The sequence below is a fragment of the Lutra lutra genome, chromosome 2 (genome assembly GCF_902655055.1).
Source record: "Lutra lutra chromosome 2, mLutLut1.2, whole genome shotgun sequence".
NCBI classification, from domain to species: domain Eukaryota; kingdom Metazoa; phylum Chordata; class Mammalia; order Carnivora; family Mustelidae; genus Lutra; species Lutra lutra.
In genome coordinates, this window is record NC_062279.1 from 127,324,575 (window position 1) to 127,339,244 (window position 14,670).

General features: G+C 37.8%; 1 protein-coding gene across 4 annotated transcripts in view; it reads right to left on the minus strand.

Annotated features, from left to right (window-relative positions):
- The window catches only part of SCLT1 (sodium channel and clathrin linker 1), a 190,491-nt gene that overhangs the window by 81,954 nt on the left and 93,867 nt on the right, over positions 1–14,670 (minus strand). For 3 of the 4 annotated variants that reach the window (XR_007125225.1, XM_047718433.1, XM_047718434.1), the window contains one exon: positions 11,738–11,836. The exons of the other annotated variant lie outside the window; for it this stretch is intronic. Coding sequence is in view for 2 of the 3 variants with exons in the window: in XM_047718433.1 (XP_047574389.1) it covers positions 11,738–11,836 (99 nt within the window). In the remaining variant the exon portion in view is untranslated. The remainder of the gene's footprint in view (positions 1–11,737; positions 11,837–14,670) is intronic. 4 annotated transcript variants of the gene reach the window in all.

A 14,670-nucleotide genomic window follows, 5' to 3' on the forward strand; every position in this document is an offset into this window, starting at 1 on the left:
AACCTAAAGGTACAAAGGTAGTGATCCGAAGGGGCACATGCACCCGCATGTTTATAACAGCAATGCCCAGAATAGCCAAACTATGTTAATAGCCTAGATGTCCATCAACAAATGAATGGATAAAAAGATGTGGTATGTACATATACAATGGAATACTATGCAGCCATCAAAAGAAACGAAATCTTGTCATTTGCCACAATGTGGATAGAACTAGAGGGTATTGAGCTATGTGAAATTAATCAGAGAAACATAATTTATCATATGGTCTCGCTGACATGAAGAAATCTGAGAGGCAGGGTAGGGGACCATGGGGGAAGGGAGGGAGAAATGAAACAAGACGAAACCAGAGAGGGAGAGAAACCATAAGAGACTCTTTATCATAGGAAACAAACTGAGGGTTGCCAGAAGAGAGGGGGGTTGGAGGGTTGGGGTAGCAGGGTGATGGTCAATGGAAAGGGTATGTGTTATGGGGAGAAATAATAATAATAATAAATATATACATTAAAATAATAAATGGATATAAGGAGGATATACTATATGCTCTATAAGATATTATGGTTTATTTAAATATAGTTAATGAAAAGAATAGCTATTCTTTGAAATTTCACACAGTGCAGAATTACGTATGTAGAAAGAGAAAGTTTCCTCCTATTCTATCTTCTAGGCTTAGCACTATTTGAAGGTTGATGTATACAACTCCAGAATTTTTTGTTTCATAGATAGCTACATCATTAATAATCTGTAATTAAATGAAAATTCAGAGGACAATGTTAAAAATAGTATTTTTTGCTATTGGAATTGTAAGTGATTTTTAAGTTATTTATTTTTTGGGTGTTGAGTTTGATATGTTTTTTTATAGGTTTTGGTTACTCGCCCTTTATCGGATACATTATTTGCAAATATCTCTCATTCCATAGGTTGCTTTTTAGTTTTGTTGATTGTTTCCTTTGCTGTGCAAAAGCTTTTTAACCTGGTGAAGTCCCAATAGTTCATTTTTGCTTTTCTTTGCCTTGCTTTTGGAGACATTTCTAGTAAGAAGTTGCTGCAGTGGAAGTCAAAGAGGTTGCTGCCTGTATTCTCCTGTAGGATTTTGATGGGGTCCTGTCTCACATTTAGGTCTTTCATCCATTTTGAGTTTAATTTTTGTATATGGTGTACTAAGTGGTCCCGTTTCATTCTTCTGCATGTGGCTGTCCAGTTTTCCCAACACCATCCATTGAAGAGACTGTCTTTTTTCCATTGGACCTTCTTTCCTGCCTTGCTTAAGATTAGTTGACCATAGATTTGAGGTACAACTTCTGGGGTCTCTATTCTGTTCCATTGATCTATGTGTCTGTTTTGTGCCAGTACCATACTGTCTTAATGATTACAGCTTTAAATCTGGAATTGTGACACCTCCAGCTTTGGTTTTCTTTTTCAACATTGTGTTGGCTATTTGGGGTCTTGTGTAGTTCCATACAAATTTTAGGATTGTTTGTTCCAGCTCTGAAAAATGCTGATGGTAATTTTAAAAAAGATTTTATTTATTTGTGAAAGAGAGCGAGCATGCACAAGGAGGGGAAGTGGCAGTCAGAGGGACAAGCAGGCTTCCTGCAGAGGAAGGAGCCCAGTGTGGGAGTCAACCTCAAGACAATGGGATCATGACCTGAGTGGAAGGCAGATGCATATTAACCAACTGAGCCACCCAGATGTCTCAGTGCTGATGGTATTTTGATAGGGATTGCATTCAATGTGCACACTACTTTGGGCAGCATACACATTTTAACAATATTTGTTCTTCCAATCTATGAGCATGGAATGTTTTTTCATTTCTTAGTGTCTTCCTCAATTTATTTCATAAGTGTTCCAGTTTTAAGAGTAGAGGTCCTTTACCTCTTTGGTGAGACTTATTCCTAGGTATTTTATGGGTTTTGGTGCAATTTTAAATGGGATCACTTGCCTGATTTCTTTCTGCTTCATTGTTAGTGTACAGAAATGAAACTGACTTCTTTGCATTGATTTTATGTCCTGTGACTGTGCTCAATTCCTTGATCAGTTCTAGCAATTTTTTGGTAGAGTCTTTGTGTTTTCTACATAGAGATTCAGGTAATCTGTAATGAATGAGAGTTTGACTTCTTTGCTGATTTGGATGCTTTTATTTCTTTTTGTTGTCTGATTGCTGAGGTTAGGAACTTCAATACTATGCTAAACAACGGTGGTGAGAGCAGACTTCCCTGTCATGTTCCTGACCTTAGGAGAAAAGCTCTCAGTTTTTCCCTGTTGAGGATGGTATTTGCTGTGTCTTTTGTACATGGCTTTTATGATATTGAGTTCTCTTCCTTCTATCCTCCATGGCAGGGAGTTTTTATCAAGAAAGGATGGTGTATTTTGTTAAATGCTTTTTCTGCAACTATTGAGAGAATCATATGGTTCTTCTTCTTTCTTTTATTAATGTGGTGTATCATAGTGATTGATTTGTGGATGTTAAACCACCCCTGCAGCACAGGAATAAATCCCACTTGGTCGTAGTAAACAATCTTTTCACTGAACTGTTGGATCATATTAGCTAGTATCTTGGTAAGAATTTTTGCATCCATGTTCATCAGGGATATTGGTATGTAATTCTCTTTTATGGTGGGGTCTTGGTCTGGCTTTGGGATCAAGGTAATGCTGGCCTCATAAAATGAGTTTGGAAGTTTTCCTTCCATTTCTATTTTTCGGAACAGTTTTAGAAGAATAGGTATTAATTCTTCTTTAAATGTTTGGTAGAATTCCCCTTGGAAGTCCTCTGGCCCTGGGATCTTATTCTTTGGGAGATTTTTGATTACTGCTTCAATTTCTTCACTGGGTATGGGTCTGTTTAGTTATTCTATTTCTTTCTGTTTCAGTTTTGGTAGTTTACATGTTTCTAGGAATGCATTCATTTCTTCCACATTGCCTAATTTTTTGGCATATAATTGCTAATATTCTCTTTAAACTGTATTTCTTCAGTATTGGTTGTGATCTTACCTCTTCCATTCATGATTTTATTTATTTAGGTCTTTTCTCTTTTCTTTTTGGTAAGTCTGACTATGGGCTGTCAATCTTATTAATTCCTTCAAAGAACCAGCTCCTAGTTTTGTTGATCTGTTTTTTTTTTTGTTTTTTTTTTTTTTTTTACTTCTTTGTCATTGATTTCTGCTCTAATCATTTTCATTTCGCTTCTCCTGCTTTGTTTAGGCTTTATTTGCTGTTCTTTCCAGCTCCTTCAGGCATTCCATCCTAAAGCAGCAGAATACACAGTGTTCTCAAGTGCACATGAAACGTTCTCCAAAAAAGACTGCATACTGGGCCACAAATCAGATCTCAACCTGTACAAAAAGACCGAGATCATACCATGCATATTTTCAGACCACAATGCTAAAAAACTTGAAGTCAACCACAAGAAAAAAATTGGAAGGACCACAAATGCATGGAGGTTAAAGAACATACTGCTAAAGAATGAATGGATCAATGAGGAAATTAGAGAACAATTAAATACATGGAAACAAATGAAACTGCAAACACAATAGTCCAAAAGCTTTGGGATGCAGGCGGTCCAGATGGGGAATATTCTGGATTTTACAAAGGATTCTTTGTCATATACAGAAGAAGGCTGAACACTGGGTTAAATTGAGGGAGACTACAGAGACAGCAGTCAAATGCAATGATACATAAATTTTGATTGGATTCTGGATTTAAAAAAACAAAAAGCTAATAAGGATATTGTGAGGAAATTTGAGTGTAGATTAAAGTGATATTTATATTTTTAAAGATATGGTAATAGTGGTGTGGTTGTGTAGTAAAATATCCTTTCTCTGGGGAAAAATATGCCAAAATATTCAAGAGTGAGGTGTCATAATGCCTGCAATCAATGTCCAAATGTTTGGCAAAAGAGTGTGTGTATGTATAGAAAGAGATGGGACAGGTGTGGCAAGACATTAATAATTATCTGGGTAAGGGGCAAAGAAGTGTTCACTGTACAGCTTCTAACCTTTTATGGGTTTGAAAATTTCTAAAAACAAAAGAATATAAAATTAAAGGGAAACAATTTCTCACAGTGATTGAGAAGAGAGCTCAAGAAACAACAGACTTGTATTTAAACTAGTTCTGCTACTTCCTAAAGGTAGAACCCTAAAGCAAGTTATTTACTTAGGATCCTTAAATGGGTTTTTCTTTTTTTTCCTCTACAATTCACAATAAATTTTCAAACTTTACCACACCACTTACAAACTGATTCATATCCATACCAAAAGAAAAGGCAAATAGATGTTGTTTTCCTTGTTTCTTTACATGAAAGCAAACTTACACTTCCCAGTTTTATTTTTAAAATTAATTAATTAATTTATTTTTTAAATAAACATATATTTTTATCCCCAGGGGTACAGGTCTGTAAATTGCCAGGTTTACACACTTCACAGCACTCACCCCAGCACATACCCTGCCCAATGTCCATAACCCCACCCCCCTCTTCCAAACCCCTCCCTCCAGCAACCCTCAGTTTGTTGTGTGAGACTACGAGTCACTTATGGTTTGTCTCCTTCCCAATCCCATCTTATTTAATTTATTCTTCTCCTAACCCCTTAACCCATGTTGCATCTCCACTTCCTCATATCAAGGAGATCATATGATAGTTGTCTTTCTCCAATTGACTTACTTCGCTAAGCATGATACCCTCTAGTTCCATCCACGTCGTCGCAAATGGCAAGATTTCATTTCTTTTGATGGCTGCATAGTATTCCATTGTGTATATATACCACCTCTTCTTTATCCATTCATCTGTTGATGGATATCTAGGTTCTTTCCATAGTTTGGCTATTGTAGACATTGCTGCTATAAACATTTGGGTGCACGTGCCCCTTCGGATCACTACGTTTGTATCTTTTGGGTAAATACCCAGTAGTGCAATTGCTGAGTCATAGGGTAGTTCTATTTTCAACATTTTGAGGAACCTCCATGCTGTTTTCCAGAGTGGTTGCACCAGCTTGCATTCCCACCAAAGGTGTAGGAGTGTTCCCCTTTCTCCGCATCCTCGCCAGCATCTGTCATTGCCTGACTTGTTAATTTTAGCCATTCTGACTGGTGTGAGGTGATATCTCATTGTGGTTTTGATTTGTGTTTCCTGATGCCGAGTGATACGGAGCACTTTTCATGTGTCTGTTGGCCATCTGGATGTCTTCTTTGCAGAAATGTCCTCTGCCCATTTCTTGATTGGATTATTTGTTCTTTGGGTGTTGAGTTTGCTAAGTTCCTTATAGATTTTGGACACTAGCCCTTTATCTGATATGTCATTTGCAAATATCTTCTCCCATTCTGTCAGTTGTCCTTTGGTTTTGCTGTTTCCTTTGCTGTGCAAAAGCTTTTCATCTTGATGAAATCCCAATAGTTCATATTTGCCCTTGCTTCCCTTGCCTTTGGCGATGTTCCTAGGAAGATGTTGCTGTGGCTGAGGTCGAAGTCGTTGCTGCCTGTGTTCTCGTCAAGGATTTTGATGGATTCCTTTCTCACAGTGAGGTCCTTCATCCATTTGGGGTCTATTTTCGTGTGTGGTGTAAGGAAATGGTCCAATTTCATTTTTCTGCATGTGGCTGTCCAATTTTCCCAACACCATTTGTTGAAGAGACTGTCTTTTTCCCATTGGACATTCTTTCCTGCTTTGTCGAAGATTAGTTGACCATAGAGTTGAGGGTCTATTTCTGGGCTCTCTATTCTGTTCCCTTGATCTATGTGTTTTTGTGCCAGTACCATGCTGTCTTGATGATGACAGCTTGTAATAGAGCTTGAAGTCCGGAATTGGGATGCCACCAACTTTGGCTTTCTTTTTCGATATTCCTTTGGATATTCGAGGTCTTTTCTGGTTCCATATAAATTTTAGGATTATTTGTTCCATTTCTTTGAAAAAAATGGATGGTACTTTGATAGGAATTGCATTAAATGTGTAGATTGCTTTAGGTAGCATAGACATTTTCACAATATTTATTCTTCCAATCCAGGAGCATGGAACATTTTTCCATTTCTTTGTGTCTTCCTCAATTTCTTTCATGAGTACTTTATAGTTTTCTGTGTATAGATTCTTAGCCTCTTTGGTTAGGTTTATTCCTAGGTATCTTATAGTTTTGGGTGCCATTGTAAATGGGATGGATTCCTTAATTTCTCTTTCTTCTGTCTTGTTGTTGGTGTAGAGAAATGCAACTGATTCCTGTGCATTGATTTTATATCCTGACACTTTACTGAATTCCTGTACAAATTCTAGCAGTTTTGGAGTGGAGTCTTTTGGGTTTTCCACATATAGTATCATATCTTCTGCAAAGAGTGATAGTTTGACTTCTTCTTTGCCGATTTGGATGCCTTTAATTTCCTTTTGTTGTCTAATTGCTGAGGCTAGGACGTCTAGTACTATGTTGAATAGCAGTGGTGATAATGGACATCCCTGCTGTGTTCCTGACCGTAGCAGAAAAGCTTTCAGTTTTTCTCCATTGAGAATGATATTTGTGGTGGGTTTTTCATAGATGGCTATGATGATATTGAGGTATGTGCCCTCTATCCCTGCACTTTGAAGAGCTTTGATCAGGAAGGGATGCTGTACTTTGGCAAATGCTTTCAGCATCTATTGAGAATAACATATGGTTCTTGTTCTTTCTTTTATTAATGTATTGTATCACACTGATTGATTTGCGGATGTTGAACCAAACTTGCAGCACTGGAATAAATCCCACTTGGTCGTGGTGAATAATCCTTTTAATGTACTGTTGAATCCTATTGGCTAGTATTTTGGCGAGAATTTTTGCATCTGTGTTCATCAAGGATATTGGTCTGTAGTTCTCTTTTTTGATGGGATCCTTGTCTAGTTTTGGGATCAAGGTGATGCTGGCCTCATAAAATGAGTTTGGAAGTTTTCCTTCCATTTCTATTTTTTGGAACAGTTTCAGGAGAATAGGAATTAGTTCTTCTTTAAATGTTTGGTAGAATTCCCCTGGGAAGCCTTCTGGCCCTGGGCTTTTGTTTGTTTGGAGATTTTTGATGACTGTTTCAATCTCCTTACTGGTTATGGGTCTGTTCAGGCTTTCTATTTCTTCCTGGTTCAGTAGCGGTAGTTTATATTTCTCTAGGAATGCATCCATTTCTTCCAGATTGTCAAATTTGTTGGCGTAGAGTTGCTCATAGTATGTTCTTATAATTGTCTGTATTTCTTTGGTGTTCGTTGTGATCTCTCCTCTTTCATTCATGATTTATTTGGGTCCTTTCTCTTTTCTTTTTGATGAGTCTGGCCAGGGGTTTATCAATCTTATTAATTCTTGCAAAGAACCAGCTCCTAGTTTCGTTGATTTGTTCTATTGTTTTTTTGGTTTCTATTTCATTGATTTCTGCTCTGATCTTTATGAATTCTCTTCTCCTGCTGGGTTTAGGGTTTCTTTCTTGTTCTTTCTCCAGCTCCTTTAGGTGTAGGGTTAGGTTTGTACCTGAGACCTTTCTTGTTTCTTGAGAAAGGCTTGTACCACTATATATTTTCCTCTCAGGACTGCCTTTGTTGTGTCCCTTCCCACAGATTTTGAAACTTTGTTTTCATTATCATTTGTTTCCATGAATTTTTTCAATTCTTCTTTAATTTCCTGGTTGACCCATTCATTCTTTAGAAGGATGCTGTTTAGTCTCCATGTATTTGGGTTCTTTCCAAATTTCCTCTTCTGATTGAGTTCTAGCTTCAGAGCATTGTGGTCTGAAAATATGCAGGGAATGATCCCAATCTTTTAATACTGGTTGAGACCTGATTTAGGACCCAGGATGTGATCTATTCTGGAGAATGTTCCATGTGCACTAGAGACGAATGTGTATTCTGTTGCTTTGGGATGAAATGTTCTGAATATATCTGTGATGTCCATTTGGTCCAGTGTATCATTTAAGGCCTTTATTTCCTTGTTGATCTTTTGCTTGGATGATCTGTCCATTTCAGTGAGGGGAGTGTTAAAGTCCCTTAGTATTATTGTATTATTGTTGATATGTTTCTTTGATTTTGTTATTAATTGGTTTATATAGTTGGCTGCTCCCACGTTAGGGGCATAGATATTTAAAACTGTTAGATGATCTTGTTGGACAGATCCTTTGAGTATGATATAGTGTCTTTCCTCATCTCTTATTATAGTCTTTGGCTTAAAATCTATTTGATCTGATATAAGGATTGCCACCCCTGCTTTCTTCTGATGTCCATTAGCAAGGTAAATTGTTTTCCACCCCCTCATTTTAAATCTGGAGGTGTCTTTGGGTCTAAAATGAGTTTCTTCTAGGCAACATATAGATGGGGTTTGTTTTTTTATCCATTCTGATACCCTGTGTCTTTTGATTGGGGCATTTAGCCCATTAACATTCAGGGTAACTATTGAGAGATAGGAATTTAGTGCCATTGTCTTGCCTGTAAGGTGACTGTTATTGTATATTGTTCTGTTTCTTTCTGATCTACTACTTTTAGGGTCTCTCTTTGCTTAGAGGACCCCTTTCAATATTTCTTGTAGAGCTGGTTTGGTGTTTGCAAATTCTTTCAGTTTTTGTTTGTCCTGGAAGCTTTTTATCTCTCCTTCTATTTTCAATGATAGCCTAGCTGGATATAGTATTCTTGGCTGCATGTTTTTCTCGTTTAGTACTCTGAATATATCATGTCAGCTCCTTCTGGCCTGCTAGGTCTCTGTGGATAAGTCTGCTGCTAATCTAATATTTTTACCATTGTATGTTACAGATTTCTTTTCCCGGGCTGCTTTCAGGATTTTCTCTTTGTCACTAAGACTTGTAAATTTTACTATTAGGTGACAGGGTGTGAACCTATTCTTGTTGATTTTGAGGGGGCTTCTCTGAACCTACTGGATTTTGATGCTTGTTCCCTTTGCCATATTGGGGAAATTCTCTCCAATAATTCTCTCCAATATACCTCTGCTCCCCTCTCTCTTTCTTCTTCTTCAGGAATCCTAATTATTCTAATGTTGTTTCATTTTATGGTGTCACTTATCTGTTGAATTCTCCCCTCGTGCTTCAGTAGCTGTTTGTCCCTCTTTTGCTCAGCGTCTTTATTCTCTGGCATTTGGTCTTCTATATTGCTAATTCTTTCTTCTGTCTCATTTATCCTAGCAGTAAGAGCCTCCATTTTTTATTGCACCTCATTAATAGCTTTTTTTATTTCAACTTGGTTAGATTTTAGTTCTCTTATTTCACCAGAAAGGGATTTTATATCTCCCGAGAGGGTTTCTCTAATATCTTCCATGCCTTTTTCGAGCCCGGCTAGAACCTTGAGAATCGTCATTCTGAACTCTAGATCTGACATATTACCAATGTCTGTATTGATTAGGTCCCTAGCCTTTGGTACTGCCTCTTGTTCCTTTTTTTGTGGTGAATTTTTCCGCCTTGTCTTTTTATCCAGATAAGAGTATATGAAGGAGCAAGTAAAATATTAAAAGGGTGGCAAAGACCCCAGGAAAATACACTTTAACCAAATCAGAAGAGATCCCAAATTTTGGGGGGGAGAAAGGGGATAAGAAGAGTTTCAGAAAAAAAAAAAGAAAAAGAAAATAAAAGAAACAATTAAAAAAAGAAAACGAATAAAGAAAAAATATAAAATATATATATATATTAGATAAACTAGTTAAAAAACGTTAAAAAAGGGTAAAAGTTAAAAAAATATTTAGCAGAAGAAGAAAAAAAAATTGAAAAAGTAGAAATAAAATTAAATTAACTGCAAGACTAAAGAATCATAGGGAGAAAGCCATGAGTTCCGTGCTTTGCTTTCTCTTCCTCTGGAATTCCGATGCTCTCCTTGGTATTGAACCTGCACTCCTTGGTAGGTGAACCCGGTCCTGGCTGGATTTCTTGTTGATCTTCTGGGGAGGGGCTTGGTGTAGTGATTCTCAAGTGTCTTTGCCCCAGGCGGAATTGCACCGCCCTTACCAGGGGCCAGGCTGAGTAATCGGCTCAGGTTTGCTTTTGGGAGCTTTTGTTCCCTGAGCGCTTTCCGTGGAGTTCCAGAGGACACGATTGAAAATGGCGGCCTCCCGGTCTCCAGACCGGAGGAGCCAAGAGCTCGGGGCCCTACTCCTCAGTGCGCCCTCAGAGAACATCGCCCACTTACTCCCGTCTCCCTGGCCTCTGGCCGCGCTCCAAGCTCACCGAGCCTGCGACCGTTTCAAGGTAACCCCGAGCTGGGAGCTCACTCCTCAGCTCTGTCTCTGTAGCCGGCTTCCCCGTTCTAATACCTGCAAGCTCTGCGACACTCAGATACCCCAGATCCTTCTGTGACCTTGCAGGACCTGAGGCCATGCTGACCCCTCATGAGCTTCACCCCTGTTTAGCCTCTGGAGCGATGTCCCTCAGCAGAACAGACTTTTAAAAGTCCTGATTTTGTGCTCCGTTGCTCCGCCGCTTGCCGGGAGCCAGCCCCTCCCATTGTGGTCTATCTTCCTGTCATTTTGGATTCACTTCTCCGCTAGTCCTACCTTTCAGAAAGTGGTTGATTTTCTGTTTCTAGAATTGATGTTCTTCTTGTCTTCGATCTCCCTTTGGATTTGTGGGTGTTTGCAATCTTTAGATAAGCTATCTAGCTGATCTCCTGCTACCTGAAGTAGTCTGAGCCTACTACTTCTCCGCCATCCTGACTCCTCCCCCACTACCCAGTTTTAATTTGTATAAGTAAATATATGAAAGAAAATATATGAAAGTAAATTTACACTTCCCAGTTTTAATTTGCATAAGTCAAACCAAGAAACAATTCATTAGGTTTACACAAAAATATCAGATTTAGTCTTGATAAGAGAATTGAAAATAACACAACTCACAAATTGTACAAGTGCCAGCATGATGTGATCAAAACAATGCTGGGCTCAGTAGAACAGAAGGTATGAGTCTAACTCCTGGCTTTAACTGGGAGGCTCAGTCAGTTAAGTGTCTGCCTTTGGCTTGGGTCATGATCCCTGGATTCCTGGCATTGAGCCCCACATTGGGCTCCCTGCTCAGTGGGGAGTCTGCTTCTTCCCTCTCCCTCTGTCCTTCTCCTTGCTCCTTCTCTTTCTGTCTCCCTTACTCTCTCTCTTTAATAAATAAATAACATTTTTAAACAATAAAATAAAGATAGTTATTTGAGAGAGAGAATCAGAGAAAGCACAAGGTGGGGAAAGTCAGAGGGAGAAGCAGACTCCCTGCTGAGCTGGGAGGCTGATACGGGCCTTGATCCTGGGACTCCAGGATCATGACCTGAGCCAAAGGCAGTCGCTTAACCAACTGAGCCATCCAGGTGCCCCTAAATTTTGGCTTTAATTTGTATATAACTGAGTCAGCAACCTCTTATGGTTTCAGTTTCTTTACCAATAAAAAAAAAAAAGAGGTCAAACCAGATTTCTCCAGTCTTAAGCTGCTCTAAGATTCTGCAAGCAAATGGTAGGTTTTCTTCTCTTACTTCTCATGCATTCTGAGTTTCTTTTTTGAGGCTTCTTTTTAATTTTACACTTCACATGTGTTTATCATCATGATATTCCTGGCCTAAACCCCTCTCTCCTCAACCTCAACCTCCTCTGTCCTTACCTCAGCCCCATTCTAGCTCAAATGGTAGGGGTATCCTGAGATGATTTTTATTTGAAGTTCAGCACAATTGGTACAGTTCACTAACAGTTAATTAGCTAGGTCCATTAGGCAAAAACTTAGGTAGTATTTTGTCTTGGGTTGTAAAATTTTGAATTTTAAATAATTTTAAAGTTTAAAGACTCCTTACTTCCTTCCTGGTTCTTATGGCAACATCTTGCATAACCCGAGAGACCATTTCTTTCATTTTCTCTGTATCTTGTTCTTTTTGCTTCTCCTCAAGTAGAGCCTTCAGAAAAATAATCATTTGATGTTATTATAAATCACATCATTATTAATAAAGATAACATAGTAAATGATTAAAAACCTGTCGATTAATCACTTTTTTGAAAGAAAACATCTTATTCTACACTTCTGGGACATCTCCACTTGGAATCTTTGCCTGTTATGAATGATACTTATTTTTCCTAACCTTCTCACCTGACCTTGTCCTAAAAATTTATTATTTTACTCTGGTATTTATTTCAGCCAGGGCCATACCTAAAAATCTTAAAAGTTATTTTTCAATTTTCCTTTACTCCTTGTAAAAAATGTCATGAAGTCTAGGTATTAAAGTCTTGGAAAAAAGTCTCTTGGACTTCCCTTGCTTTCCATTATTTGGTATTATTCAAATTACATCCCTTGTCAGCTAACTCCTTGATGTTTCTATTTATCCAATCATTTTCCTCTCCCAGCTAAAAAAATACTCTTATAATCCCAGTTCTGTTGTCAGTCCTAACCTATTTCTCTGCTTCTCTCTGGAGCAAAACTCCTCTAAAGTCTGTGCTGGCTCATCTCCAATCCTACTACACCAACTCCAATCAGGCTTTCACCATCCATAGTCTCCATTAATAATTCATGAGTCAATTTTGAATAACTATCTTATTTGATATATCAGTAGTACTTGAGATAAATGATTACTCTCTTTTCCTTGTTTTACTTTCCTTATTTGGCTTTTAGCATGCCACAGTATTGGTTTTCTTCCTTATTCACTGATCATTCCTTTTTAGTTTACATTGCTGTTTCTTCCTCTTCTCCTGAACCTCTTTAAAAATTGTACTACCTGGGGTGCCTGGGCATCTGCCTTCAGCTCAGGTCATGATCCCAGGGTCCTAGGATTGAGCCCTGAGTTGCGATGGGCTTCCTGCTCAGGAGGGAGTCCGCTTCTCACTCTTCCTCTCCCTCTGCCCCTCTTCCCCTGCTTGTGTTCTCTCACTCTCTCTGTCTCAAATAAAAAAAAATCTTAAAAAAGAAATTGCACTACACATCAGAGGAGAGATGGGTGGGTGAGGGTGTAGGTGAAACAGGTGATGGGATTAAGAAGTGCATGTGACATGAAGAGCACTGATGTATGGAATTTTTGAATTAACATACTGCACACCTGAAATGAATATAATGCTGTATGTTAACTATGCTGGAATTAAAATAAAAACTGAATTTAAAAAATTAAAATTGTACTACCTAAGACCTATATCCTTTGTCCTATATCTCCATCTGTCCCTTGATGGTCTAATCCAGTCTCCTGGTTTTAAATATCATTTATATGCTGACAACTCTCAAATTTACATCTCTAGACCAAATATCTTTCTAAACTGGGTGATATACGCAACTGATAAATTACTCAACACTACATCTAAAACTAATGATGTACCATATCATTTGTTGGCTAATTGAATTTAAATAAAAAATAACCAAAAAACCCTACAAATACCTTTCTGGGCCTGGAACTGCTCCAATTTTAGGCATGACTGAATCTCTCTTTTTTAATCATTACATAGTAAGTGGCCCTGTGTTCTGACCCCATTACCTTCCGAAGATACCATACACATCCCCATCTGTTTTTTTAAAATCATTTAACAAATTTCCTCCTGCTTAAACAGGTAAGCTAATGAGAATTAACTGTGTTTTTATTCAAATAGAATAGGGAGGTATATTAACTTTAGGTGTACAGTATAATGATTCAACAGTTCTTTTTTAAGAATCATTATTTATTTAATTATTTTTAAGTAGACTCCATGCCTACTTGAAGTCATGACCCTGAGATCAAGAGTTGTGTGCTCTACCGAGCTAGCAAAGGCAATGGTTCTATACATTACCCAGTGCTCATCATGATAAGAGTACTCTTAACCTCCTTTACTTATTTTTCCCCCACCTGCTCTCCCTTGACCACCAGTTTGTTCACCATAGTTAAGAGTCTTTCTTTTTGTTCATGTTTTGTTTCTTAAATTTCACATGAATAAAATCATATGGTATTTATTTTCCCTGACTTATTTCACTTAGTATTATATCTTCTAGGTCCATCCATGTTGTTGTTGTAAATAGCAAGATTTCATTCTTTTTACAACTGAGTAATGTTCCATTGTATATATACACATTTTTATTTATTCATATATGGATGGGCACCAGGTTGCTTCCATACCCTGGCTATTGTAAATTATACAATAATAGCTGTTTTGATGTAATAACGTGGTGGGGGAGAATAGGACAATGAGGAAATAGGGAAGCATCATAAAAGAATGATAATAGGCTATGTTTCATGTCTGATCAGTGGAGAGAATCCTTGACTTTTTGGAAAAACTTTCTGGAAAAAGCAACTGAAGGTGGGAGTCCTATAATAATTATACAGTAGATCAGGAGGGAGCTTAATACTGTAGCCATAAACAGCCTCTTTAAGGATCTGTTTACTTTGGACTTGAGTGAAAGGATTTAAGGGATAGGCAATGAATATCACTACTTCTCTGTCCATTGTGTTTTATACAAAATGTTCACCTTTAGTGACCTGAAATTAACAATGCTCATCTGATGAGGCTTCAGAGGGGAAAGGTAAACAATTTTGTCTTGCTCTGAACTGTTCTAGCTAACTTAAGAGTTTAGAGCAATTCCCAAGCATATTATTTCTACTTATTATTTCATTATTATTTCTACTTAAGGCATTTATATATAAGCATATATGCTATGCCTTTCAACCATTCTGAGAGACAGTATTCAACTCACAGATGGAATTATTAGCTTGAAAGGCATGATAAGCACCTTTGCATTCTCACAGATTTGAATATTATTTTTTTATTTATTAGCTTAATATGT